This window comes from Nerophis ophidion, linkage group LG03 (genome assembly GCF_033978795.1).
Source record: "Nerophis ophidion isolate RoL-2023_Sa linkage group LG03, RoL_Noph_v1.0, whole genome shotgun sequence".
NCBI lineage: Eukaryota > Metazoa > Chordata > Actinopteri > Syngnathiformes > Syngnathidae > Nerophis > Nerophis ophidion.
Genome location: NC_084613.1, coordinates 31,304,241 through 31,330,479, shown reverse-complemented (window position 1 = coordinate 31,330,479; position 26,239 = coordinate 31,304,241). Strand labels below are relative to the sequence as shown.

General features: G+C 40.1%; 1 protein-coding gene across 5 annotated transcripts in view; it reads left to right on the top strand.

Annotated features, from left to right (window-relative positions):
• mipol1 (mirror-image polydactyly 1) overlaps positions 1-26,239 on the top strand; it is a 92,839-nt gene that overhangs the window by 29,949 nt on the left and 36,651 nt on the right. For 2 of the 5 annotated variants that reach the window (XR_009806088.1, XM_061894916.1), the window contains exons 3-8: positions 5,640-5,715; positions 11,025-11,047; positions 11,134-11,335; positions 20,142-20,265; positions 20,325-20,424; positions 22,009-22,135. Coding sequence is in view for 4 of the 5 variants with exons in the window: in XM_061894916.1 (XP_061750900.1) it covers positions 5,640-5,715; positions 11,025-11,047; positions 11,134-11,335; positions 20,142-20,265; positions 20,325-20,424; positions 22,009-22,135 (652 nt within the window). In the remaining variant the exon portion in view is untranslated. Of the gene's footprint in view, positions 1-5,639; positions 5,716-11,024; positions 11,048-11,099; positions 11,336-20,141; positions 20,266-20,324; positions 20,425-22,008; positions 22,136-26,239 lie in introns of all 5 variants that reach the window. The other 3 variants (XM_061894917.1, XM_061894919.1, XM_061894918.1) reach the window with 3 other exon arrangements.

Sequence of the window (26,239 nt, the reverse complement as noted above, 5' to 3'; positions counted from 1 at the left end):
CTGCAAATGTCATGAAGTCAGTGACGAAGCTGAGGATTGGGAGACGTTGGACCTTCCAACAGGACAACGATCCCAAGCATACCTCCAAATCAACATCAGAGTGGCTGCAGAAGAAGGGCTGGAAGACTTTAGAGTGGCCTTCACAGTCGCCAGACCTAAATCCTATAGAAAACCTGTAGTTGGGACTTGAAGAAGGCAGTTGCAGCACGCAAGCCCAAGAATATGAATGAACTGGAGGCCTTTGCCCAAGAGGAATGGGCTAAAATCCCTGTAGATTGTTGCAAGAAGCTTGTGTCCGGTTATGTATCACGTTTGAAGGATGTAATTACTGCCAAAGGGTGTTCTACTAAGTACTAAAGATGCATGTAACTAGGGGGTTGAATATTTTGTCAATGACATATTAAGAAAAATGTCCTTTTTTTGTATTTTGTAAAATACAGTGTTACAATTTAAGTTGCATTTGTGTATTTGACACATCTTTATTTGATATGACTATAAACAAAATACGGAATAAATGTCCAACTTGCTAAAACACCAAAATTGTGTGGGGGTTGAATAATTTTGATCATATATATATATATATATATATATATATGTATATATTTATATATATATGTGTATGTGTGTGTGTATGTATGTATATATATATAAATAATGTATTTGTATGTATGTGTATATATATATATATATGTATAAGTACATATGTATACATACATATATATATCTGTGAATATATGTGAGTATATATATATATATATATGTATAAGTACATATGTATACATACATATATATATGTGTGAATATATATGAGTATATATATATACATATATATATTATATATATATACATAATATACAGTGGGGCAAAAAGTATTAAGGCAGCCACCGATTGTACAAGTTCTCCCACTTAAAATGATGACAGAGGTCTGTAATTTTCATCATAGTTACACTTCAACAGTGAGAGACAGAATGTGAAAAAAAATCCAGGAATTCACACTGTAGGAATTTCAAATAATTTATTTGGAAATTATGGTGAAAAATAAGTATTTGGTCAACCATTAAAAGCTCTCACTGATGGAAGGAGGTTTTGGCTCAAAATCTCACGATACATGGCCCCATTCATTCTTTTCTTAACACGGATCAATCGTCCTGTCCCCTTAGCAGAAAAACAGCCCCAAAGCATGATGTTTCCAACCCCATGCTTCACAGTAGCTACGGTGTTCTTGGGATGCAACTCAGTATTCTTCTTCCTCCAAACACGACGAGTTGAGTTTATACCAAAAATATGTATTTTGGTTTCATCTGACCACATTACAATCTCCCAATCCTATGCTGTATCATCCATGCATCCATTTTGGTATAAACTCAACTCAGAGGTAGGTCATTCCAGACCTTGGGAGCAGCAGCGGCGAATGCTCTGTCACCTCTAAGCTTCAGCCTTGTGTCAGGGACCGTCAGTAGCAGCTGATCGGCTGATCTTAGGGACCGGGTGGGGATGTAAGGCTGAAGGAGGTCGGAGAGATATGTTGGCTCGAGGTTGTTTAGACAGTTAAAAACAAATAGTAGGAGTTTACAATTGATTCGGTAATGCACAGGGAGCCAGTGAAGGGACGCTAATATAGGGGTGATGTGCTCACGTCTGTGGGTCTGTGTTAGCAGACGAGCAGCAGAGTTCTGCACGAGCTGCAGGCGGGTGAGGGAGGCCTGGCTAATGCCTACATACAGGGCATTGCAGTAGTCTAAACGATTCGAGATAAAGGCGTGGATTAATTTCTCGAGCTCATGTCCTGATGAAGCGGTTTCACTTTCGCTATTTGGCGCAATTGATAAAAGCTTTCTTAAACGACGCTGCTGAATTGTTTTTCGAATTTAAAATTTGAGTCGAACTTTACCCCTAGGTTTGTGACATAGTCACTGAGGTACGGGGTCAGAATGCCGAGGTCAACGTTGGGAGACGGAGAGCGACTTGGACCAAACAACATAACTTCTGTTTTGTCTTAATTTAGGCTCAGGAAGTTAGCTTAAAGCCAGGCTTTGATGTCATGCAGGCAGTCAATGAGACGTTGAACCGTGTTATTTTGGGCCATGGGAAAATAGATCTGGCAATCATCGGCATGAAAATTAAATGCAATACAGTACTTCCTAAAAATAGAAACAAGGGGGAGAAGGTAAGGCGCAAATAAGATTGGGGCAAGGATAGAGCCCTGTGGTAAAAGAGCTGTGGAAGACATACCACTGTCTATTTTGACACAGAAACTCCTGTCCGTTAGGTATGACCATAACCAGTTGAGGGCGGCGCCCTCAATACCCACACAGTTCTCAAAACGAGTGATTAAGGTGGCGTGGTCAACGGTGTCGAACGCAGCAGACAGACCTAAAAGCACCAGGACAACATATTTACCAGACTCAGTTGACAAGAGGATATCGTTAAAAACTTTTAGAAGCGCTGTCTCTGTGCTGTGGAGGGCTTTAACACCGGACTGGAACAGTTCAGTGATACCATTATCCTCTAAGCAGGGCAACAACTGACTGTAGACAACCTTCTCTAATATTTTGGAAATTAATGGAAGATCAGAGATAGGTCTAAGGTTAGAGAGGAGAGAGGGGTCGAGAGGTTGATTGGAAACACTAAATTGGCCCTCGTGTGTGAATGTGAGTGTGAATGTTGTCTGTCTATCTGTGTTGGCCCCGTGACGAGGTGGCGACTTGTCCAGGGTGTACCCCGCCTTCTGCCCGATTGTAGTTGATATAGACTCCAGCACCCCCCGTGACCCCAAACGGAATAAGCGGTAAAAAATAAATGGATGGATGGATGGACTTTGATCTATATCATAGAAATGATTGACTTGTATATACATACATACATACATATATATATACACACACATATATACACATATTTATATATATATATATATATATATAATCAATCAGTCAATGTTTATTTATATAGCTCTAATTCACAAGTGTCTCAAAGGGCTGCACAAACCACAACATCATCCTCAGTAGAGCCCACATAAGGGCAAGGGAAAACTCACCCCAGTGGGACGTCGGTGACAGTGACAATGATGACTATGAGAAACCTTGGTGGGACACCCAAGTTGGACAGGTCTGAAGGTAGAGGCCTGACAAAGTGCAATCCACTACTCCAGGTTGGGGTTGGACACATAGCTAAAGACCTATTTCAATGAAGAAAGCATCGTTACTATAAGCACAAAAAAAAAGTGCTGGAGCATGATGTGTACACATGATGCCCCCTTCACATTTCTGACTGCCCCCTCATATAAGCATGCCTAGAACCGCCCCTGCATCTAACACAATTTCCCAACTCATATGGAAACGGGGTTTTTAGTAGCGAAATTACCGTCCAAAATGGAGCCAGCAGGAAACCATTCCAAGCGGAGGCGGATCAGCAGCTCAGAGATGTCCCCAACCGATTTACAGGCGAGCGGTCCATCCTGGGTCCCGACTCTGGACGAGCGGTCCATCCTGGGTCCCGACTCTGGACAGCCAGTACTTCATCCATGGCCACTGGACCGGACCCCCCTCCACAAGGGAGAGGGGGACAGAGGAGGAAAAGAAAAAATACGGAAGATCAACTGGTCTAAAAGGGGGTCTATTTAAAGGCTAGAGTATACAAATGAGTTTTAAGATGAGACTTAAATGCTTCTACTGAGGTAGCATCTCAAACTGTTACCGGGAGGGCATTCCAGAGTACTGGAGCCCGAATGGAAAACGCTCTGTAGCCCGCAGACTTTTTTGGGGCTCTGAGAATCACTAATAAGCCAAGGTCCTTTGAACGCAGATTTCTTGCCGGGACATATGGTACAATACGATCGGCAAGATAGGCTGGAGCTAGACCGTGTAGTATTTTATACGTAAGTAGTAAAACCTTAAAGTCACATCTTAAGTGCACAGGAAGCCAGTGCAGGTGAGCCAGTGTAGGCGTAATATGAAAAACTTTCTTGTTCTTGTCAAAAGTCTATATATATATATATATATATATATATATATATATATGTATGTATATACAAACCCCGTTTTTATATGAGTTGGGAAATTGTGTTAAGTGTAAATATAAACGTAATACAATGATTTGCAAATAATTTTCAACCCATATTCAGTTGAATATGCTACAAAGACAACATATTTAATGTTCAAACTGATAAACTTTTTTATTTTTGCAAACAATCATTAACTTCTGATTTTGATGCCAGCAACACGTGACAAAGAAGTTGGGAAAGGTGGCAATAAATACTGATAATGTCGAGGAATGCTCATCAAACACTTATTTGGAGCATCCCACAGGTGTGCAGGCTAATTGGGAACAGGTGGGTGCCATGATTGGGTATAAAACAGCTTCCCAAACAATGCTCAGTCTTTCACAAGAAAGGATGGGCGAGGTACACCCCTATGTCCACAACTGCGTGAGCAAATAGTCAAACAGTTAATGAACAGGGTTTCTCATTGCGCAATTGCAAGAAATTTAGGGATTTCAACATCTACGGTCCATAATATCATCAAAAGTTTCAGAGAATCTGGATAAATCCATCCACGTAAGTGTCATGGTCAAAAAATTTCGATCCTTCAGACGGCACTGTATCAAAAACCGACATCAATCTCTAAAGGATATAACCACGTGGGCTCAGGAACACTTGAGAAAACCACTGTCACTAAATACAGTTCATCGCTACAGCTGTAAGTGCAAGTTAAAGCTCTACTATTCAAAACAAAAGCCATTTATCACCAACATCCAGAAACGCCGCCGGCTTCTCTGGGCCCGAGATCATCTAAGATGGACTGATGCAAAGACGAAAAGTGTTCTGTGGTCTGACGAGTCCATATTTCAAATTGTTTTTGGAAATATTCGACATCGTGTCATCCGGACCAAAGGGGAAGCGAACCATCCAGACTGTTATCGAAGCAAAGTTCAAAATCCAGCATCTGTGATGGTATGGGGGTGCATTAGTACCCAAGACATGGGTAACTTACACATCTGTGAAGGAACCATTCATGCTGAAAGGTACATACATGTTTTGGAACAACATATGCTGCCATCTAAGCGCCGTCTTTTTCATGGACGCCCCTGTTTATTTCAGCAAGACAATGCCAAGCCACATTCAGCACGTGTTACAACAGCGTGGCTTCGTAAAAAAAGAGTGCGGGCACTTTCCTGGCCCGCTTGCAGTCCAGACTTGTCTCCCATCGAAAATGTGTGGCGCATTATGAAGCGTAAAATACGACAGCAGAGACACCGGACTGTTGAACGACTCAAGCTCTACATTAAACAAGAATGGGAAAGAATTCCACTTTCAAAGCTTCAACAATTAGTTTCCTCAGTTCACAAACAGTTGAGTGTTGTTAAAAGAAAAGGTGATGTAACACAGTGGTGAACATGCCCTTTCCCAACTACTTTGGCACGTGTTGCAGCCATGAAATTCTAAGTTGATTATTATTTGCAAAAAAAAAAGTTTATGAGTTTGAACATCAAATATCTTGCCTTTGTAGTGCATTCAATTGAATATTGGTTGAAAAGGATTTGCAAATCATTGTATTCCGTTTATATTTATATCTAACACAATTTCCCAACTCATATGGAAACGGGGTTTGTATATATATATATATATATTTTTTTTACAGATAACCCTCAGGTCAACGAGGAGCTTCGACAGCGACTTCCTTCACCTGTATGCCAGCAAAGAGTCCTCGCCCACAGGTAGTTACGTGTTCTGCACCTGCTACGTTGCAGATAAGGTTGAAAATTATTCGCAAAAAGTATGACTAAATAATATGCATAATATGTATTATTGTCCAAAGGTCACATTATTGCAGTTATGTCACACTGACCAGTGACAAATAGTGGCTTCATTAAAATCACCTTTCAGGGATTTTAGGGACGGCGTGGCGCAGTGGGAGAGTGGCTGTGCGCAACCCGAGGGTCCCTGGTTCAAATCCCACCTAGTACCAACCTCGTCACGTCCGTTGTGTCCTGAGCAAGACACTTCACCCTTGCTCCTGATGGGTGCTGGTTGGCGCCTTGCATGGCAGCTCCCTCCATCAGTGTGTGAATGTGTGTGTGAATGGGTAAATGTGGAAGTAGTGTCAAAGCGCTTTGAGTACCTTGAAGGTAGAAAAGCGCGATACAAGTACAACCCATTTATCATTTATTTATTTATGTATATGTATGTATGTATGTATGTATTTATTTATGTATTTATTTTTTAATATATGTATATATATATATAAATACATGTAAATATAAATATATGTATATAGAAATATATGTATATAGAAATGTATATATATATATATATATATATATATGTATATGTATATGCATATAAATAATAAATAAATGATAAATGGGTTGTACTTGTATAGCGCTTTTCTACCTTCAAGGTACTCAAAGCGCTTTGACACTACTTCCACATCTACCTATCAATCAATCAATCAATCAATCAATGTTTACTTATATAGCCCTAAATCACTAGTGTCTCAAAGGGCTGCACAAACCACTACGACATCCTCGGTAGGCCCACATAAGGGCAAGGAAAACTCACACCCAGTGGGACATCGGTGACAATAATGACCCAGTGGGACGTCGGTGACAATGATGACTATGAGAACCTTGGAGAGGAAGAAAGCAATGGGTGTCGAGCGGGTCTAACATGATACTGTGAAAGTTCAATCCATAATGGATCCAACAAAGTCGCGAGAGTCCGGTCCAAAGCGGAGCCAGCAGGAAACCATCCCAAGCGGAGGCGGATCAGCAGCGCAGAGATGTCCCCAGCCGATACACAGGCAAGCAGTACATGGCCACCGGATCGGACCGGACCCCCTCCACAAGGGAGAGTGGGAACTTGAAGAAAAAGAAAAGAAACGGCAGATCAACTGGTCTAAAAAGGGAGTGTATTTAAAGGCTAGAGTATACAAATGAGTTTTAAGGTGAGACTTAAATGCTTCTACTGAGGTGGCATCTCAAACTGTTACCGGGAGGGCATTCCAGAGTACTGGAGCCCGAACGGAAAACGCTCTATAGCCTGCAGACTTTTTTTGGGCTTTGGGAATCACTAATAAGCCGGAGTCCTTTGAACGCAGATTTCTTGCCGGGACATATGGTACAATACAATCGGCAAGATAGGATGGAGCTAGACCGTGTAGTATTTTATACATAAGTAGTAAAACCTTAAAGTCACATCTTAAGTGCACAGGAAGCCAGTGCAGGTGAGCCAGTACAGGCGTAATATGATCAAACTTTCTTGTTCTTGTCAAAAGTCTAGCATCCACATTTTGTACCAACTGTAATCTTTTAATGCTAGACATGGGGAGACCCGAAAATAATACGTTACAGTAATCGAGACGAGACGTAACAAACGCATGGATAATGATCTCGGCGTCTTTAGTGGACAGAATGGAGCGAATTTTAGCGATATTACGGAGATGAAAGAACGGCGTTTTAGTAACGCTTTTAATGTGTGCCTCAAAGGAGAGAGTTGGGTCGAAGATAATACCCAGATTCTTTACCAAGTCACCTTGTTTTATTTTTTGGTTGTCAAATGTTAGAGTTGTATTATTAAATAGAGTTCGGTGTCTAGCAGGACCGATAATCAGCATTTCGTTTTTTTTGGCGTTGAGTTGCAAAAAGTTAGCGGACATCCATTGTTTAATTTCATTAAGACACGCCTCCAGCTGACTACAATCCGGCGTGTTGGTCAGCTTTAGGGGCATGTAGAGTTGGGTGTCATCAGCATAACAGTGAAAGCTAATACCGTATTTGCGTATGATGTCACCTAGCGGCAGCATGTAGATGCTGAAGAGTGCAGGGCCAAGAAACAAACCATGGGGAACTCCACACGTTACCTTAACGTAGTCCGAGGTCACATTGTTATGGGAGACGCACTGCATCCTATCAGTAAGATAAGAGTTAAACCAAGACAGGGCTAAGTCTGACATACCAACTCGTGTTTTGATACGTTCTAATAAAATATTATGATCGACGGTATCGAAAGCAGCGCTAAGATCGAGGAGCAGCAACATAGATGACGCATCAGAATCCATCGTTAGCAATAGATCATTAGTCATTTTTGCGAGGGCTGTCTCCGTGGAGTGATTTGCCTTGAAACCGGATTGAAAGGTTTCACATAGATTGTTAGACGCTAAGTGTTCATTTACCTGCTCCGCAACAATTTTTTGGAGGATTTTTGAAATAAAGGGAAGGTGAGACACCGGTCAGTAGTTTACCATGAGGTCAGGATCGACGTTAGGTCTTTTAAGAAGAGGATGAATAACCGCTTTTTTAAATGCTAGGGGAACAGTGCCCGAGGAAAGTGATAAGTTTATAATATTTAGCACTGATGGACCTAATAATACAAAGAGCTCCTTGATCAGTTTCCCAGGAAGAGGGTCAAGTAAACTTGTTGTTTGTTTTATTCCATTTACACGTTGTAACAATTCCTCTAATGTTATTTCCTCAAAACGAGAGAAACTATTTTGGAGGGCAGTATCCGCCGTATATACCATCGTGTCAGTGTTAGAACCCCGTTGTAGCTGGGACGCATTGTCTTTAATCTCCTTTCTAATGACTTCAATTTTCTTACTAAAGAATTGCATAAAGTCATCAGCTGAGTGGGTTGAGCTACTGGAAGGGGTCCCTTGTTGGGTTAGCGATGCTACCGTACTAAACAAAAAATTTAGGATCGTTTTTATTACGGTGGATGAGATTTGAGTAATATTTAGCTTTAGCTAAGGTAAGCATGCGTTTATAAGTTATTAAACCATCACTCCATGCTTGATGGTGCACCTCAAGTTTAGTCGTGCGCCATTTGCCTTCCAGCTTTCTACATAATAATTTCTGAGCTCTAGTTTCTTCTGTAAACCATGGCGTGCGCTTTTTTGGAGCCTTTTTTAACTTTAGCGGTGCTATGTTATCAATGGTTTCGCGCAGGGCGTCGTTAAAGTTTTTAGTGAGGTTATCAATAGAGCCCACATACTTTGGGAATGGTGCCATTACCGAGGGCAGTAGGTCAGCAAGAGTTGTCGTTGTGGCAGCATTAATGTTGCGGCTGCTATAGCAGTTATTATTATTATTAGTTTGACGAACATGCGTCTGAACCTCGAATTTTATAAGGTAATGATCGGACAATACTTTAGTATACGGGAGTATCGTAACTTTGGAAACGGTGATACCCCTGACAAGCACTAGGTCTATCGTATTACCGTTGCAATGCGTGGGTTCATTTATTATTTGTGTAAGACCACAGCTATCAATTATAGTCTGGAGCGCTACGCACGGTGGGTCCGATGGGGTATTCTTATGGATATTAAAGTCCCCCATTATGATTATATTATCGGCGTGTGTCACTAGATCAGCAACGAACTCTGAGAATTCATTGATAAAGTCCGAATAGGGCCCTGAGGGGCGGTAGATAACAGCCAGGTGTAGAGGGAGCGGTGTGACAGACCTCATAGTAAGCACCTCAAACGATTTATATTTATTATTTATGTTAGGACTAAGTTTAAAGTTTTCGTTGTATATTAGTGCGACCCCCCCACCCCTTTTAAGCGGACGGGCAATATGCGCATGTGTAAAGTTAGGAGGACATGCCTCATTTAGCGCAAAAGAGTCGTTTGGTTTAAGCCAGGTTTCGCTGAGACCGATGACGTTAAGATTGTTGTCTCTGATAATATCATTAACTAACAACGTTTTGGGAGACAACGATCTTATGTTTAAAAAACCTATATTATAGGTAGTGGGCTGTTTTAGGGAATTTTTGATCAAATTATCCGTGGTAGCAATATTAATAATGTTGTGTTTATTATGCCCAGTGCATTTAGTATAATTACGACCATATCTAGGAATTGATACGACGGGAATTTTCCGATTGTTTGATTGTTGCTTTGATAAACTGCACGCATCATGGTTAGCCACCTCAGTAACGGGGATTTTCCGATTGTTTGTTTGTTGCTTTGATAAACTGCACGCATCATAGTTAGCCACCTCGGTAGAACACATGTCCAACTCTGAAACACTCAAAGCAGAAAAAACTTGTTCTAATTTAACTGACTCCTTACCCAGACCAGTAGTCTCGCATCTTCCATTTAAATCTGGCTGCAGGATGGAGGGAAGTGGTGTCCTGTGGGGATTATCCTTCTGCTTTGTTTTTAGCCCCGCTCGGCATCCGCGTTTCCGATCACACCGCTGGCATCTGCTCCGTAGACGGCCCCCGCTGCTACTATACTCCCCTGCTTCACAGGCCGCTGGATGTAGCCGTCGACGTATTCCCATGCTAGCTAGCACGTTTAGCACGCACGCATATTATATATATGTGTGTATGTATAGACATATATATGTGTGTGTGTATATACGTGTATACATATGTATATATACGTATATATGTGTGTGTATATATGTATATACACGCACATAAACACACACATATGTATACATATGTGTGTATATATATATATATATATATATAATATATGTGTGTGTATATATATGTATAGATTTATATATACAGTATATAGTGTGTTATATATACATTACGTATATATATATATATATATATACACACACACATGTATATCTATAATATGTGTGTATATATATATACATATATATACATACAATAATGTGACTCATGGACAATAATACATATTATGCATATTAATTAGTAATTAACGGGGAACCTCCAAACATATTGTTGGGCATTGTGGCCAAATAGTTTAATTTTTGTTTCATCTGACATAACATTGACAAAGACCCTGTGGAGGAAACTTTTACCACTACTGTATGTGTATGTGTGTGTTTGCGTGTGCGTGTGTGTATATGTATGCGTGTGTGTGCGCGTGCGTGCGTATGTATATATATATATATATATATATATATATAGATATAGATATAGATATATATATATAGATATATATACACAAATATATATATATACATTATATAGGGTAAATGAGTAAAGGATTTAGTTAGTTGTGTAAAAGTAAAAAATTGTTTTGTCTTCTTGTTGCTCACAGAGAAGAAGCTGAAAGTTTTGAAGGTAAGAAAGTCTCTTTTCCAAAGTTTTTCCATCTGCTTATTGTCCTCAAAAGCCTCCATCTTGTTCCTGTACCTGTTCCTGTTCAGGCCTTCAGGTTGTCCCAAAGTATCCGTCTTCCAGCTGCAGCCTTCTTGTGTGCCACAGTGGAGCAGCTGGTCCCGTGTACTCAGCAGATCTTGGAAACATGGAGGCGTACCTGTCACCTAGTACACTGTCTCCGCACAGTCCTGACAAGCGGGACACATTTGGACCATGTGCAGGTCCACCACTCCCAGGGCACGTCAGCAGGTCACCATTCATTTTCATGACGTCATATATGTATAGTCCATTTGGACTTTTCAATATACAACTACAATTTCTTAATTAATTAAGAAGGACGTGACAATGAACAACTACCTAAATAAGAAGTACGTAACAATGAACAACTACGTAATTAAGAAGGATGTAACAATGAAAAATTACGTAATTAAGAAGGACATAACAATGAACAATTACGTAATTAAGAAGGTTGTAATAATGAAAAATTACATAATTAAGACTGACATAACAACAACTATGTAATTGAGAACGTAACAATAAACAAATATGTAATTAAGGACGTAACAATGAACTATTACGTTATTAAGAATGACATAACAATGAACAACTATGTTGTTAAGAAGCATGTAACAATGAACAACTAGGTAATTTAGAAGGACGTAACATTGAACAATTATATAACTAAGAAGGACGTAACAATGAACAATTGCATGATCAAGAAGGACGTAACAATGAACAATTGTATAATCAAACAGGACTTAACAGTGGACAAAAACGTAATTAAGAAGGATGTAACAATGAACAATTACATAATTAAGAAAGGACGTAACAAATAAACAATTAAGAAAGACGTAACAATGAACAATTACGTAATTAAGGACGTAACAATTAAAAACTATAACTGAGAATGACATAACAATAAACAATTACGTGATTAAGACTGACGTAACAATAATCAATTACATCATTAAGACTGACGTAACAATAAACAATTACATAATTAAGACTGACTTAATGAACAACGGTGTAATTCAGAAGGACGTAACAATGAAAAAATACGTAATTAAGAATGACGTAACAATGAACAATTATGTAATGAAGGACGTAACAATGAACAATTTTGTAATTAAAGACGTAACAAGGAACACTTTCGTAATTAAATAGAACGTAACAATGAACAATTTCGTAATTAAGAGGGATGTAAAGAACAATTAGGTAATTAAGAAGGACATAATGAACAACGACGTAATTAGGAAAGACGTAACAATAAACAGCTATGTAATTAAGAAACACGTAACAATGAACAACTACGTAATTAAGAGGGACGTAAATGAAAAATTACATAATTAAAAAGATGTAACAATAAACAATTTCATAATTAAGAAGGAAGAAGGACATAACAATGAAAAACATAATTAAGAAGGACATAACAATGAACAATTATGCAATTAAGGACATAAAAATGAACAATTACATAATTAACACTGACGTAAAAATGAACAACTACGTAATTAAGAATGACGTAACAAATACAGAAACATTTAAATACGAAGGATGTAACAATGAACAATTACGTAATTTAGACTGACATAACAATTAACAACTACGTTATTAAGAATGACATAACAGTGAACAACTAAGTAATTAAGACTGACATAACAATTAACAATTAGGTAATTAAAAAGGATGTAACAATGAACAACTACAATATTAAAACTGAGGTAACAATGAACAGTTACGTAAAGAAGGCTGATATAACAATGAAAAACTATGTAATTAAGAAGGATGTAACCATAAAAGATTATGTAATTAAGAAAGACATAACAACGAACAATTATGTAATTAAAGAAGGACGTAATAGTGGTCAATTATGTAATTAAGAAGGACGTAACAATGACTTTTTTTTCATAAAGAAGGATTTAACAGTGAACGATTACGTAATTAAGACTAGTGTAACAATTACGTGATTAAGGACTAATCGATGAACAACTATGTAATTAAGAATGACGTACAGTAACAAAAAACAATCAGGTAATTAAGACTGACGTAACAATGAACACTTATGTAATTAAAAATTATGTTACAATGAACAATTACGTAATTAAGATTGACGTAACAATGAATAATTATGTAATTAAGAAGGATGTAACGATGAACAGTTTCATAATTAACAAGGAAGTAAATGAACAATTATGTAATTAAGAAGGAGGGGGCATTGAACAATTATGGAGTTCAGAATGACGTAACAATGAACAATTATGTAATTAAGACTGACGTAACTCTTAACAACTATGTAATTAAGGACGTAACAATGAACAATTATGTAAATAAAAGGACGTATCAATGAACCATTATGTAATTATGAATGACGTAACAATGAAAAACTATGTAATTAAGAAATACGCAACAATGAACAACTATGTAATTAGGAATGACGTAACAAATAAACAATTATTTAATTAAGAAGGACGTAACAATAAACAATTACATATTTAAGACTGACGTAACCTACCCAGTGGCCTAGTGGTTAGAGTGTCCGCCCTGAGATCGGTAGGTTGTGAGTTCAAACCCCGGCCGAGTCATACCAAATCACCATAAATGATTCCCGGCGCTGCACCGCTGCTGCCCACTGCTCCCCTCACTTCCCAGGGGGTGATCAGTGGGATGGGTCAAATGCAGAGGACAAATTTCACCACACCTACAGTAGTGTGTGTGTGACAATCATTGGTAATTTAACAATGAAAAATTATGTAATTAGGAAGGACATAATAATGAACAATTATGTAATTAAGAAGGACGTAACAATGAACAACTACGTAATTACAAAGGACGTAACAATGAACAATTATGTAATTAAGATTGACGGAACAATGAACAATTTGTAATTAAGAAGGACAAAACAATGAACAACTATGTAATTAGGAATGACGTCTATCTATCCATCCATTTTCTACCGCTTGTCCATTTTGGGGTCGCGGGGGGTCGCTAGAGCCTATCTTAGCTGCATTCGGGCGGAAGGCGGGGTACACCCTGGATAAGTCGCCACCTCATCGCAGGGCCAACACAGATAGACAGACAACATTCACACTCACATTCACACACACGGGCCAATTTAGTGTTGCCAATCAACCTATCCCCAGGTGCATGTTTTTGGAGGTGGGAGGAAGCCGGAAACACGGAGGGAACCCATGCAGTCACGGGGAGGACATGCAAACTCCACACAGAAAGATCCCGAGCCCGAGACTGAACCCAGGACTGCTCAGGACTTTCGTATTGTGAGGCAGATGCACTAACCCCTCTGTCACCGTGCTGACGCAACAATGATTAATTACGTAACTAAAGGACATAACAATGAAAAACTACGTAATTAAGAAAGACGTAACAATGAACAATTACGTGATTAAGACTGACGTAACTATGAACAACCATGTAATTAAAAAGGCCGTAAAAATGAACAACTGCGTAATTAAGAAGGACGAAACAATGAACATTTACATAATTAAGGACGTAACAATGAACAATTACGTAATTAAGAAGGACGTAACAATGAACAATTATGCACAAACCCCGTTTCCATATGACTTGGGAAATTGTGTTTGATGTAAATATAAACGGAATACAATGATTTGCAAATCCTTTTCAACCCATATTCAGTTCAATGCACTACAAAGACAAGATACTTGATGTTCAAACTCATAAACTTTTATTTTTTTTTGCAAATAATAATTAGCTTAGAATTTCATGGCTGCAACATGTGCCAAAGTAGTTGGGAAAGGGCATGTTCACCACTGTGTTACATCACTTTTTCTTTTAACAACACTCAATAAACGTTTGGGAACTGAGGAAACTAATTGTTGAAGCTTTGAAAGTGGAATTCTTTCTCATTCTTGTTTTATGTAAAGCTTTAGTTGTTCAACAGTCCGCGGTCTCCGCTGTCGTATTTTACACTTCATAATGCGCCACATATTTTTGATGGGAGACAGGTCTGGACTGCAGGCGGGCTAGGAAAGTACTCGCACTCTTTTACTACGAAACCACGCTGTTGTAACACTTGGCTTGGCATTTTCTTGTTGAAATAAGCAGGGGCGTCCATGATAACGTTGCTTGGATGACAACATTTGTTGCTCCAAAACCTGTATGAACCATTCAGCATTAATGGTGCCTTCACAGATGTGTAAGTTACCCATGCCTTGGGCACTAATGCACCCCCATACCATCACAGATGCTTGCTTTTGAACTTTGCGCCTATAACAATCCGGATGGTTATCTTCCTCTTTGTTCCGGAGGACACCACGTCCACAGTTTCCAAATATAATTTGAAATGGGGATTTGTCAGACCACAGAACACTTTTCCACTTTGCATCAGTCCATCTTAGATGATCTCGGGCCCAGTGAAGCCAGCGGCGTTCCTTAGTGTTGTTGATAAATGGGTTTTGCTTTGCATAGTAGAGTTTTAACTTGCACTTACAGATGTAGCAACCAACTGTAGTTACTGAAAGTGGTTTTATGAAGTGTTCCTGAGCCCATGTGGTGATATCATTTACACACTGTCTGTTTTTGATGCAGTACCGCCTGAGAGATCAAAGGTCCGTAATATCATTGCTTACGTGCAGTGATTTCTCCAGATTCTCTGAAAATTTTGATGATTTTACGGACCGTAGATGGTAAAATCCAGAAATTCCTTGCAATAGCTTGTTGAGAAATGTTGTTCTAAAACTGTTTGACAATTTGCTTACAAATTGGTGACCTTTGCCCCATCCTTGTTTGTGAATTACTTAGCATTTCATGGAAGCTGCTTTTATACCCAACTATGGCACCCACCTGTTCCCAATTAGCCTGCACACCTGTGGGATGTTCCAAATAAGTGTTTGATGAGCATTTTTCAACTTTATCAGTACTTATTGCCACCTTTCCCAACTTCTTTGTCACGTGTTGCTTGCATCCAATTCTAAAGTTAGTGATTATTTGCAACAACAAAAAAAGTTTATCAGTTTGAACATCAAATATGTTGTCTTTGTAGCATATTCAACTGAATATGAGTTGAAAATGATTTGCAAATCATTGTATTCCGTTTATATGTACATCTAACACAATTTCCCAACTCATATGGAAACGGGGTTTGTAATTATGAAGGACGTAACGATGAACAATTACATAATTAAAGGCCTACTAAAACCCACTACTACCGACCACGCAGTCTGATAGTTTATATATCAATGATGAAATCTTAACATTGCAACACATGCCAATACGGCCGGTTTAGTTTACTAAATTGCAATTTTAAATTTCGCGCGGAAGTATCATGGTAAAACGTCGCGGTATGACGACGCGTGCGTGTGACATCACGCATTGTAGAGGACATTTTGGTCCAGCACCGTTCACAGCTATAAGTCATCTCTTTTCATCGCATAATTCCACGGTATTATGGACATCTGTGTTGGAGACGTCAAAGAAGAAAGATGTAGGTGGGAAGCGGTGTATTGCAGACGCCTTTAGCAACACAAACACAGCCGGTGTTTCCTTGTTTACATTCCTGAAAGTTGACGGTGAAGCTTTACTATGGAACAGAGCGGTCAAGCGAACATGGTTCTCTACCACATGTCAACCGGCAGGTTTCGGTGAGAAAATGGTGGCAATAAGTCGGCTCTTACCGTAGACATGAGCGGAGAGCTTGCGTCGTTCCTCCTGCACCTGTCAAAGAGGCAGCTGTGGACTCTCTTGCCTCCTCCCACCGACCGCCACCGACTGTCAGATGCTTCCACCTTGGAGGAAGCATCGGCTGCCTTCACCTCGTCCAGAAATGTAGCTTCCCTCGTAGACACTGGCGGTCACCACACCAGTGGCCGCACGCCTCCGACTTTCAGGTTTTACAGGTACGACCATATAATCTCACTAAAACACTAGTAACATAATAAGCAGAAAAGGGATTTTCCATAATTATCCTAGTAAATTTGTCTAATAACATCTGAACCGCTCTGCCGTCTAGTTTTTTTTTCTTCTAGTCCTTCACTACCACTTTCTTTATCCACAAATCTTTCATCCTCGCTCAAATAATGGGGAAATCATCGCTTTCTCGGTCCGAATCGCTCTCGCTGCTGGTGGCCATGATTGTAAACAATGTGCGGGTGTGAGGAGCCCCACAGCCCGTGACGTCACGTGCACATTGTCTGCTACTTCCGGTACAGGCAAGGCTTTTTTATTAGCGACCAAAAGTTGCTAACTTTGTCTACTAAATCCTTTCAGCAAAAATATGGCAATATGGCGAAATGATCAAGTATGACACATAGAATGGACCTGCTATCCCCGTTAAAATAACAAAATCTCATTACAGTAGGCCTTTAAGAAAGATGTAACAATTAACAGTTGCATAATTAAGAAGACGTAACAATGAACAATTACTTTATTAAGGATGACGTAAGATGTGTGAGGTTGGTATTAAAAAAGCCAACAAACAAAAAGCGTGCCAAAGAATAATTCTTCAGTAAAAATGATGGCTAGCCGAACTGATTGCACTACACTGAAGACACTCCTAATATTGTAGTTGTTATTAAAAAGTTTTCATTAAACTTCATCTTTCAGAAATGTGACCTATTCAATTGAGACGGAAATAGTTGATTGGAAATAAATTAAAATGTATTATTTACCTGCTTTATTACTCTAAGAAGAAGTGTGACCTTTAAGGGGTATGAGACAAATTCTGCAGCTTTTTATTAGACAGCCCGACTCCATCTCATCACCTGTGGCCGCCAGCATCTGACCTCACAGCAACCAGTCCAGAGCTGACAGGTTACTAGCATGATGAGCAAACACGTCAACATGCCGCTAGCATGAAGTTAACATGACGGCATGTGAACATACAGCAAACACGTCAAAAGGCTGCTCGCATGAAGCTAACATGACAGCATGTAAACATACAGCAAACACGTCAACAGGCTGCTAGCATGAAGCTAACATGACGGTATGTAAACATACAGCAAACACGTCAACAGGCTGCTAGCATGAAGTTAACATAACAGCATGTAAACGTACGGCAAACACGTCAACAGGCTGTTAGTATGAAGCTAACATGACAGCATGTAAACGTACAGCAAACACGTCAACAGGCTGCTAGTATGAAGCTAACATGACGGCATGTAAACATACAGCAAACACGTCAACAGGCTGCTCGTATGGAGCTAACATGACAGCATGTAAACGTACAGCAAACACGTCAACAGCCCGCTAGCATGAAGCTAACATGACGGCATGTAAACATACAGCAAACACGTCAACAGGCTGCTAGCAAGAAGCTAACATGACGGTATGTAAACATACAGCAAACAAGTCATCAGGTTGCTAGTATGAAGCTAACATGACGGCATGTAAACATACAGCAAACACGTCAACAGGCCGCTAGCAAGAAGCTAACATGACGGCCTGTAAACATACAGCAAACACGTCAACAGGCTGCTAGCATGACGGCATTTAAACATACAGCAAACACGTCAATAGGCTGTTAGTATGAAGCTAACATGACAGCATGTAAACGTACAGCAAACACGTAAACAGGCTGTTAGTATGAAGCTAACATGACGGGATGTAAACATACAGCAAACACGTCAACAGGCTGCTCGCATGAAGCTAACATGACAGCATGTAAACGTACAGCAAACACGTCAACAGGCCGCTAGCATGAAGCTAACATGACGGCATGTAAACATACAGCAAACACGTCAACAGGCTGCTAGCATGAAGCTAACATGACGGCATGTAAACATACAGCAAACACGTCAACAGGCTGCTAGCATGAAGCTAACATGACGGCATGTAAACATACATCAAACACGTCAACAGGCTGCTAGTATGAAGCTAACATGACGGCATGTAAACATACAGCAAACACGTCAACAGGCTGCTAGCATGAAGCTAACATAACAGTATGTAAACGTACAGCAAACACGTCAACAGGCTGCTAGCATGAAGCTAACATAACAGTATGTAAACGTACAGCAAATACGTCGACAGGACACTAGCATGATGCTAACATAACACTATGTAAACGTGCAGCAAACGCAACGTCAACAGGCCGCTAACATGATGCTAACATGACGCTATGCAAACGTACAGTAAACGGCGTCAACAGTCCCCTAGCATGATGCCAACATGACGGCATGCAAACGTACAGCAAACACAAATCAACAGGTGGCTAGCATGATGCTAACATAACGCCATGTAAATATACATTAAACACAACGTCAACAGGCCGCTAGCATGAGGCTAACGTGATGCTATGCAACTGTACAGCAAACACAACTTTAACAGGCCGCTAGCATGATGCTAACACGATGCTATGTAAACGTACAGTAAACTCGTCATTAAACCGCTAGCATGACACTAACATGACGCTATGCAACTGTACAGCAAACACGTCGACAGGCTGCTAGCATGACGCTAACATGACGCTATGTAACATTACAGCAAACACAACGTCAACAGACTGCTAGTATGATGCTAACATGACGCTATGTAAAACGTACAGTAAGCACAACGTCAACAGGCCGCTAGCATGATGCTAACATGATGGCATGCAAATGTACAGCAAATACAACGTCAACCAGCCGCTAGCATGATGCTAACATGACGGCATGCAAACGTACAGCAAATACAACGTTAACAGGCCGCTAGCATGACGCTATGTAAACGTACAGCCAACACAACGTCAACAGGCCGCTAGCATGACACTAAGATGACTGTATGCAACTGTACAGCAAACACATCAACAGGCTGCTAGCACGATGCGCACATGATGCTATGTACAGTATAGTAAACACAAGGTCACCAGGCCGCTAACATGACGCTATGCAACTGTACCGCAACCACAACGTCAACGTTGCATGATGCTAACAAAGCCCTAGTAGGGCATTAACAGAAAGTTAACGTGATGCTAGCAGGTTGCAAGTTAGTTGCTAGAAATGGGCTCGCAGGGCGCTAGCTGGACGGCAACAGGTTGCAAGAAGATTTCCATCATGGACAAGTCTGAAACTTGTCTTTTAGTCGCCCATGTTGTCTCCTCCAGCAGGCATCAGGACAGCGTTATTGGTCGCGCGGCAGCGTATGAGCAGGGTCCGCCACCTGCCGGGGACAAGAAGGTGTCGCTGTTGTTGAGGGAGCTGGACGCGCTGAGAGATGCCAACAAGCAGGTTGGAAAGGCCAGCGTCAGCGTGTGTGGTCACAGACAAACAAACACTCTTTGTTGCAGCTGCTGGAGCAGCTCAGCCTTAAGGAGGAGGAGCTACAGAGGAAGGAGGTGGAGCTGAGGGCGGAGCAGAAGGAGGCACAAGCCTGGGAAAGACCTTCAGGTGAGAACCAGGAAGTCTACATCCCAATGTTTTTAAAGTTTCAAAACATTATATTTACATTTTAAGTGTCTTTAAAGTTGTTTTTGAGATATACATTTTAAATGTCAGTAAAGTTGATTTTAAGACATGATTTCAATGCTTTCAAATTGATGTTTATAACAATTTAAACGTGTTTAAAGTTGATTTCAGAGCATAATATTTACATTTAAAATGTTTTAAAAGTTTTTTTTAACGAAGACATTTTAAATGTCAGTAAAGTCAATTTTAGCACATACTTTTAAATGTGTTTGACGTTGATTTTAGAGCTTATTTACATTTTAAATATCTGAAAAGTTGGTTTCAACACCTAATTTCAATGCTTTTAAGTCCACGTTATAACACAATTTAAATGTTTTCAAAGTTGATCTCAAAACATTGAGATGTTTTTAAAACAGATTTTAAAACGTAATTGAAAAAGTTTTAAGACAATTTAGATTTTTTAAGTTGATTGCAAAACACAATAAATGTTTTAAAGTTGATTTTAAAGCATACTTAAATTTTTTTTCAAATTGTCTATAAAAATATTTTGATATTTTAAACATGATTTTAACGCATATTAAATGTTTTGATATAGATTTTAAGACATTAATGTAATGTTAAATGTGATTTAATAGTTTTGAGTAGATTTTAGACCATTTAAATAATTTTCAAGTTAATTTTTCAAAATATGATGTTTCAATGTAGATTTCAAAACTTTATGTTTTAGATACACCCTAAGACATTATTTAAATGTTATTTGTCAACTTTAAAACATAATCTAAATGTTATTCAAGTTAATTTTAAAAACACATTTTAAAGTTTTTAAAATATATTTTAAAGCATAATTTCAATGCTCTTAAAGTTGATCATAAAACATATTCTTAATCTATGTGTTAAAACATAATCTAAATGTTATGCAAGTTGATTTTAAAACACATTTTAATATTTTTAAAGTTGATTTTCAAACATATTTTAAATGTTTTTAGAGCAAATTTTAAAACGTAATATAAATGAACTTTAAGTATAAGTATAAAACATAATGAAAATGTTTTTAAAGTGGATTTTAAGACCTAAGTGAAATGTTTTCAAAGTTGATTTTAAAGCATAATTTGGATTTTTAAAGTTGATTTCTAAACATATTAAAATGTTTTAAAAAACTATTTTAAAAACTTAATTGAAATGTTTTAGGTAGATTATAAAACATATTGAATTTCTTAAAACATTTGTTAACATAGACTTCAAAACATACAATTAAAAAAATAATGATTTAATTGTGAATGTGAGTGTGAATGTTGTCTGTCTATCTGTGTTGTACCTGCGATGAGGTGGCGACTTGTCCAGGGTGTACACCGCCTTCCGCCCGATTGTAGGCACCAGCGCCCCCCGCGACCCCAAAGGGAATAAGCGGCAGAAATGGATGGATGGATGATTTGAGTAGATTTCAGAAAATATATTTGTTTTCAAAAATTTAAACATTTTTAAAGTAGATTTTTTTTAATATATTGAAAAGATTTTAAAGTAGACTTTGAAAGATATTAAATGTTTTTAAATGTGGTCCCTGCTCAGAGTTGCTGGACCAGTTGTTATGTGCTCACAAGGACAGAGACCAGGCTCTCAGGTCTCGAGTCATGCTGGCCAATCAAGAGCGAGATGAGGCTTTACATCGTGTTGCTCAACTGCAGCAAGCTGCCAGGTAACACACACACACACACACACACACACACGCACACACACACACACACACACACAGTCCATGGTCCTGGGTATGTATCGGTACCATCAGAGGAAACCAAACTTTAGGGCTACTAAGTTATTGGTAGGAACAATATGGTCCATGGTCCCAGGTATGTATCGGTACCATCAGAGGAAACCAAACTTTAGGACTACTAAGTTATTGGTAGGAACAATATGGTCCATGGTCCCAGGCATGTATCGGTATCGTCAGAGGAAACCAAACTTTAGGGCTACTAAGTTAATTGGTAGGGACTATATGGTCCATAGTCCCAGGCATGTATCGGTACCATCACATTTATTCAAGCTTTTGGGCTACTAAGTTATTGGCAGGGACTATATGGTCCATGGTTCCAGGCATGTATTGATACCATCAGAGGACACTAAACTTTAGGGCTACTAAGTTATTGGTAGGGACTATATGGTCCATGGTTCCAGGCATGTATCGGTACCATCAGAGGAAATCAGACTTACTGGGGTCGGCGTGGCGAAGTTGGTAGAGTGGCTGTGCCAGCAATCTGAGGGTTACTGGTTCAATCCCCGCCTTCTACCATCCTAGTCACATCCGTTGTGTCCTTGGGCAAGACACTTCACCCTTGCTCCTGATGGTTCCCGGTGAGTGCCTTGAATGGCAGGTCCCGCCATCAGTGTGTGAATGGGCAAATGTGGAAATACTGTCAAAGCGCTTTGGGCTCTTTAAAAAAGGGGTAGAAAAGCGCTATACAAGTACAACCCATTTCAGGGCTACTAAGTTATTGGTAGGGACTATCTAATCCATGGTCCCAGGCATGTATCGATACCATCAGAAGAAACCATACTTTAGGGCTACTAAGTCATTGGTAGGGACTATATGGTCCATGGTCCCAGGCATGTATCTGTACCATTTCCTTTAACCAAACTTTAGGGCTACTAAGTTATTGGCAGGGACTATATGGTCCATGGTCCCGGTCATGTATTGGTACCATCAGAGGAATCTAAACTTTAGGGCTACTAAGTTATTGGTAGGGACTATATCGTCCATGGTCTCAGGCATGTATCGGTACCATCAGAGGAAATCAGATTTTAGGGCTACTAAGTCATTGGTAGGGACTATATGGTCCATGGTCCCAGGTATGTATCGGTACCATCAGAGGAAACCAAACTTTAGGCCTACTAAGGTATTGGTAGGGACCATATGGTCCATGGTCCCTGGTATGTATCGATACCATCAGAGGAAACCAAACTTGAGGGCTACTAAGTTATTGGTAGGGACTATATGGTCCATGGTCCCAGGCATGCATCAGTACCATCAGAGGAAACCAAATTTTAAGGCTACTAAGGTATTGCTAGGGACCATATTGTCCATGGTCCCAGGGATGCATCACTACCATCAGAGGAAACCAAACAGTAGGGCTATTAAGGGTTTTGGTAAGGACTATATGATTATTTCAATATGTGATAACCATTTAGGAAGAGCAGTTTAGTGTATGTACTTTGCAGTTTTACCATCTTACCATTCTGAGATGCTGACTTTTTGGTGGAAAATCACACAATGGTCTGTTGACACATCCTATGATTTAATAAAAGTGCCAGATTTTGCAGAATGGTAAGCTGCGCAGTTGTAATCAAGAGAATGAAGCCACCAGATAGATGTAAGGTCTTGAGGGATGAGGCTGACATCCAATCCTTGGTGGAACTCATGGTGAATAGCTGGCTGAAACCACGGAGTCCTGCTCAAGCACAGTTTGTCAGCTTGTCAACCGCTACTGTTGCTCCTTCTGATGTTGCCAATTACGTCGAGCGCACACGGTACGAGACCAGACATAACAAGATTTCAAGAAGAAACACCTGGAATCAAATTCACCTACTACAGTTACATAACAAGATGACAAAAATGAGCTTGAAAAAATCACCCACATCTGGAAGAGACCAAACCAAAGTGCAGGCCAAAGAAATGGTCCTTGTGCCTGACAGGAACGTGTTGGGACATATGAACCTGGTTGCTCAGATTCAAGATCTACACATGAGAGATGCCATAATGCAGCTCCCGGGGCCCTTGACATGGTCAATTGGTAATGGCGATGGATCTCTGCAGAAGATGAACAAAGCAAACCTTTATGTGTTCCTCCTGCTGAAGCAATAGTCATTGATGGCATGAGTCTGGTACAGAAGATGCAAGGGAATGACAAAACGTTTTCACATCTGGCTGAAGCTAGACTGCCCACAGATTTTCATTAAAGAGCCAAGAGTAAGCGTATTGACGTTGTCTTCTAAGTTTACTGAGAGATGTCCATCAAAGACGCAGAGATGCAACAGAGGTGCAAGCCACAATATTCAGCAGTGGACCTAACGACTCTGCAGGCAAGTCTAATCAAGTTCCTGGTAGAGGGGCGGAAATAACCAAATGGCAGAGAGAAACTGAAGGAAAAGTGGCTCTCTGCTACAAACTCACCACGGACCACGGGGAGAAGATGGTAGAGCTGTGGTCCACGAAGGAGGAAGCACACACTTGAATGCAGCAGCGGCTGGATCCAAGGCTGTGGTTATCACTGCTTAAGATACAGATTTCCTGGTGTCAATAATGCCCTAGTTAGACTGTACGTGTTCACCGGTTACAGTCAGTGCCTCTGTAGGCCGGGGAAATATGGGCGTCTTGGAAAAAAAATATGTCAGATAAAACCTACCAAGAGACCGTCAGGAAGCTTGGTCATTCATGGGATGTATCTACCAAGCTCTTTCAGAATCGTCACATGTATGTGCCATCTACCAACACCACAAACGTCAATGGTCAGCTCCCATCATGGGAAGACTGCCTCTTCATGCATGTCGTCCATGCAAACTACCAGGCTGCATTTAGCAGGCACTGACTGCAGTGCCATCCCTGTGTTCCAAGGGTTGTGAATGAAGCACTGATCATCAACGGAGTGGATGCAGAGTTCTCCAGCGGCGTTGCAACTACTTTCCTGCAAGTGTGTACGGTCATGCAAACTCCCCAACTAGCAGTTTAAAGTCCACTGACATGTCGAGGAAGAGGTTGTAGACCAGGGGTCGCCAACTCAATTTACCTGGGGGCCACTGAATGCAGAAACTGGGTGAGGCTGGGCCGCAAGAAAAGATTTCTTAAAAAATCTAACATGCACTTTTTAATGAATTCACCTTCTTTGAATGGCTTTCCCGCCCTAGCAACATACTTGCCAACGATCCAGATTTTTCCGGGAGACTCCCAAATCTTAGTGCACCTCCAGATGCAACTATTTTCATAAATTTGTCCCGATTTTAACCTGACCAACAATATTAAGGGCGTGCCGTGATAGCACTGCCTTTAACGTCCTCTACGACGTGTCATTGCATCCACCTATTCATCATTCTAACAGTGTGCCAGCGCAGCCACATGTTGTATGAGGCTTTTGCAGACACACGTAAGTGACTGCAAGACATAATTGATCATCAGCCATACAGGTCACACTGAGGGTGGCCGTATAAACAACTTTAACACTGTTACAAATATGCGCCACACTGTGAACCCACACCAAACAAGAATGAAAAACACATTTCAGGAGAACATCAGCACCGTAACACAACAGAACAAATACCCAGAAGACCTTGCAGCCCTAACTCTTCATGGCTACAATATACTGCACCTGAACTGACACACGGTGGGGGGCAGGGTTGGAAAGGTGGTAGCAAAATGTGTTTGTCATTCTTGTTTGGGGTGGGTTCACAGTGTGGCGCATATTTGTAACAGTGTTAAACGTGTTTATACGGCCACCCTCAGGGTGACCTGTGTGGCTGTTGATCAAGTATGTCTTGCAGTCACTTACATGTGAGGTCAAATGCCAGATACAATTTAGACTAAGCTGGCACGAAATGTGTACAGATTGTATAAGGCGCTAATGACAAAGCCACTATGGCACACCCTGAACATTGTTGATTGGGTGAAAATTGACAGATATTCGAGAGAATGGTTGCTATGAAATTCAGGAGACTCCCGGAAAAATCGGGAGGGTTGGCAAGTATGACGCTGTCAAGCGGCATTCATAAAAACTTGCGGGCCGCACTAACATAATTTTTTCATATGAAGGTGCGG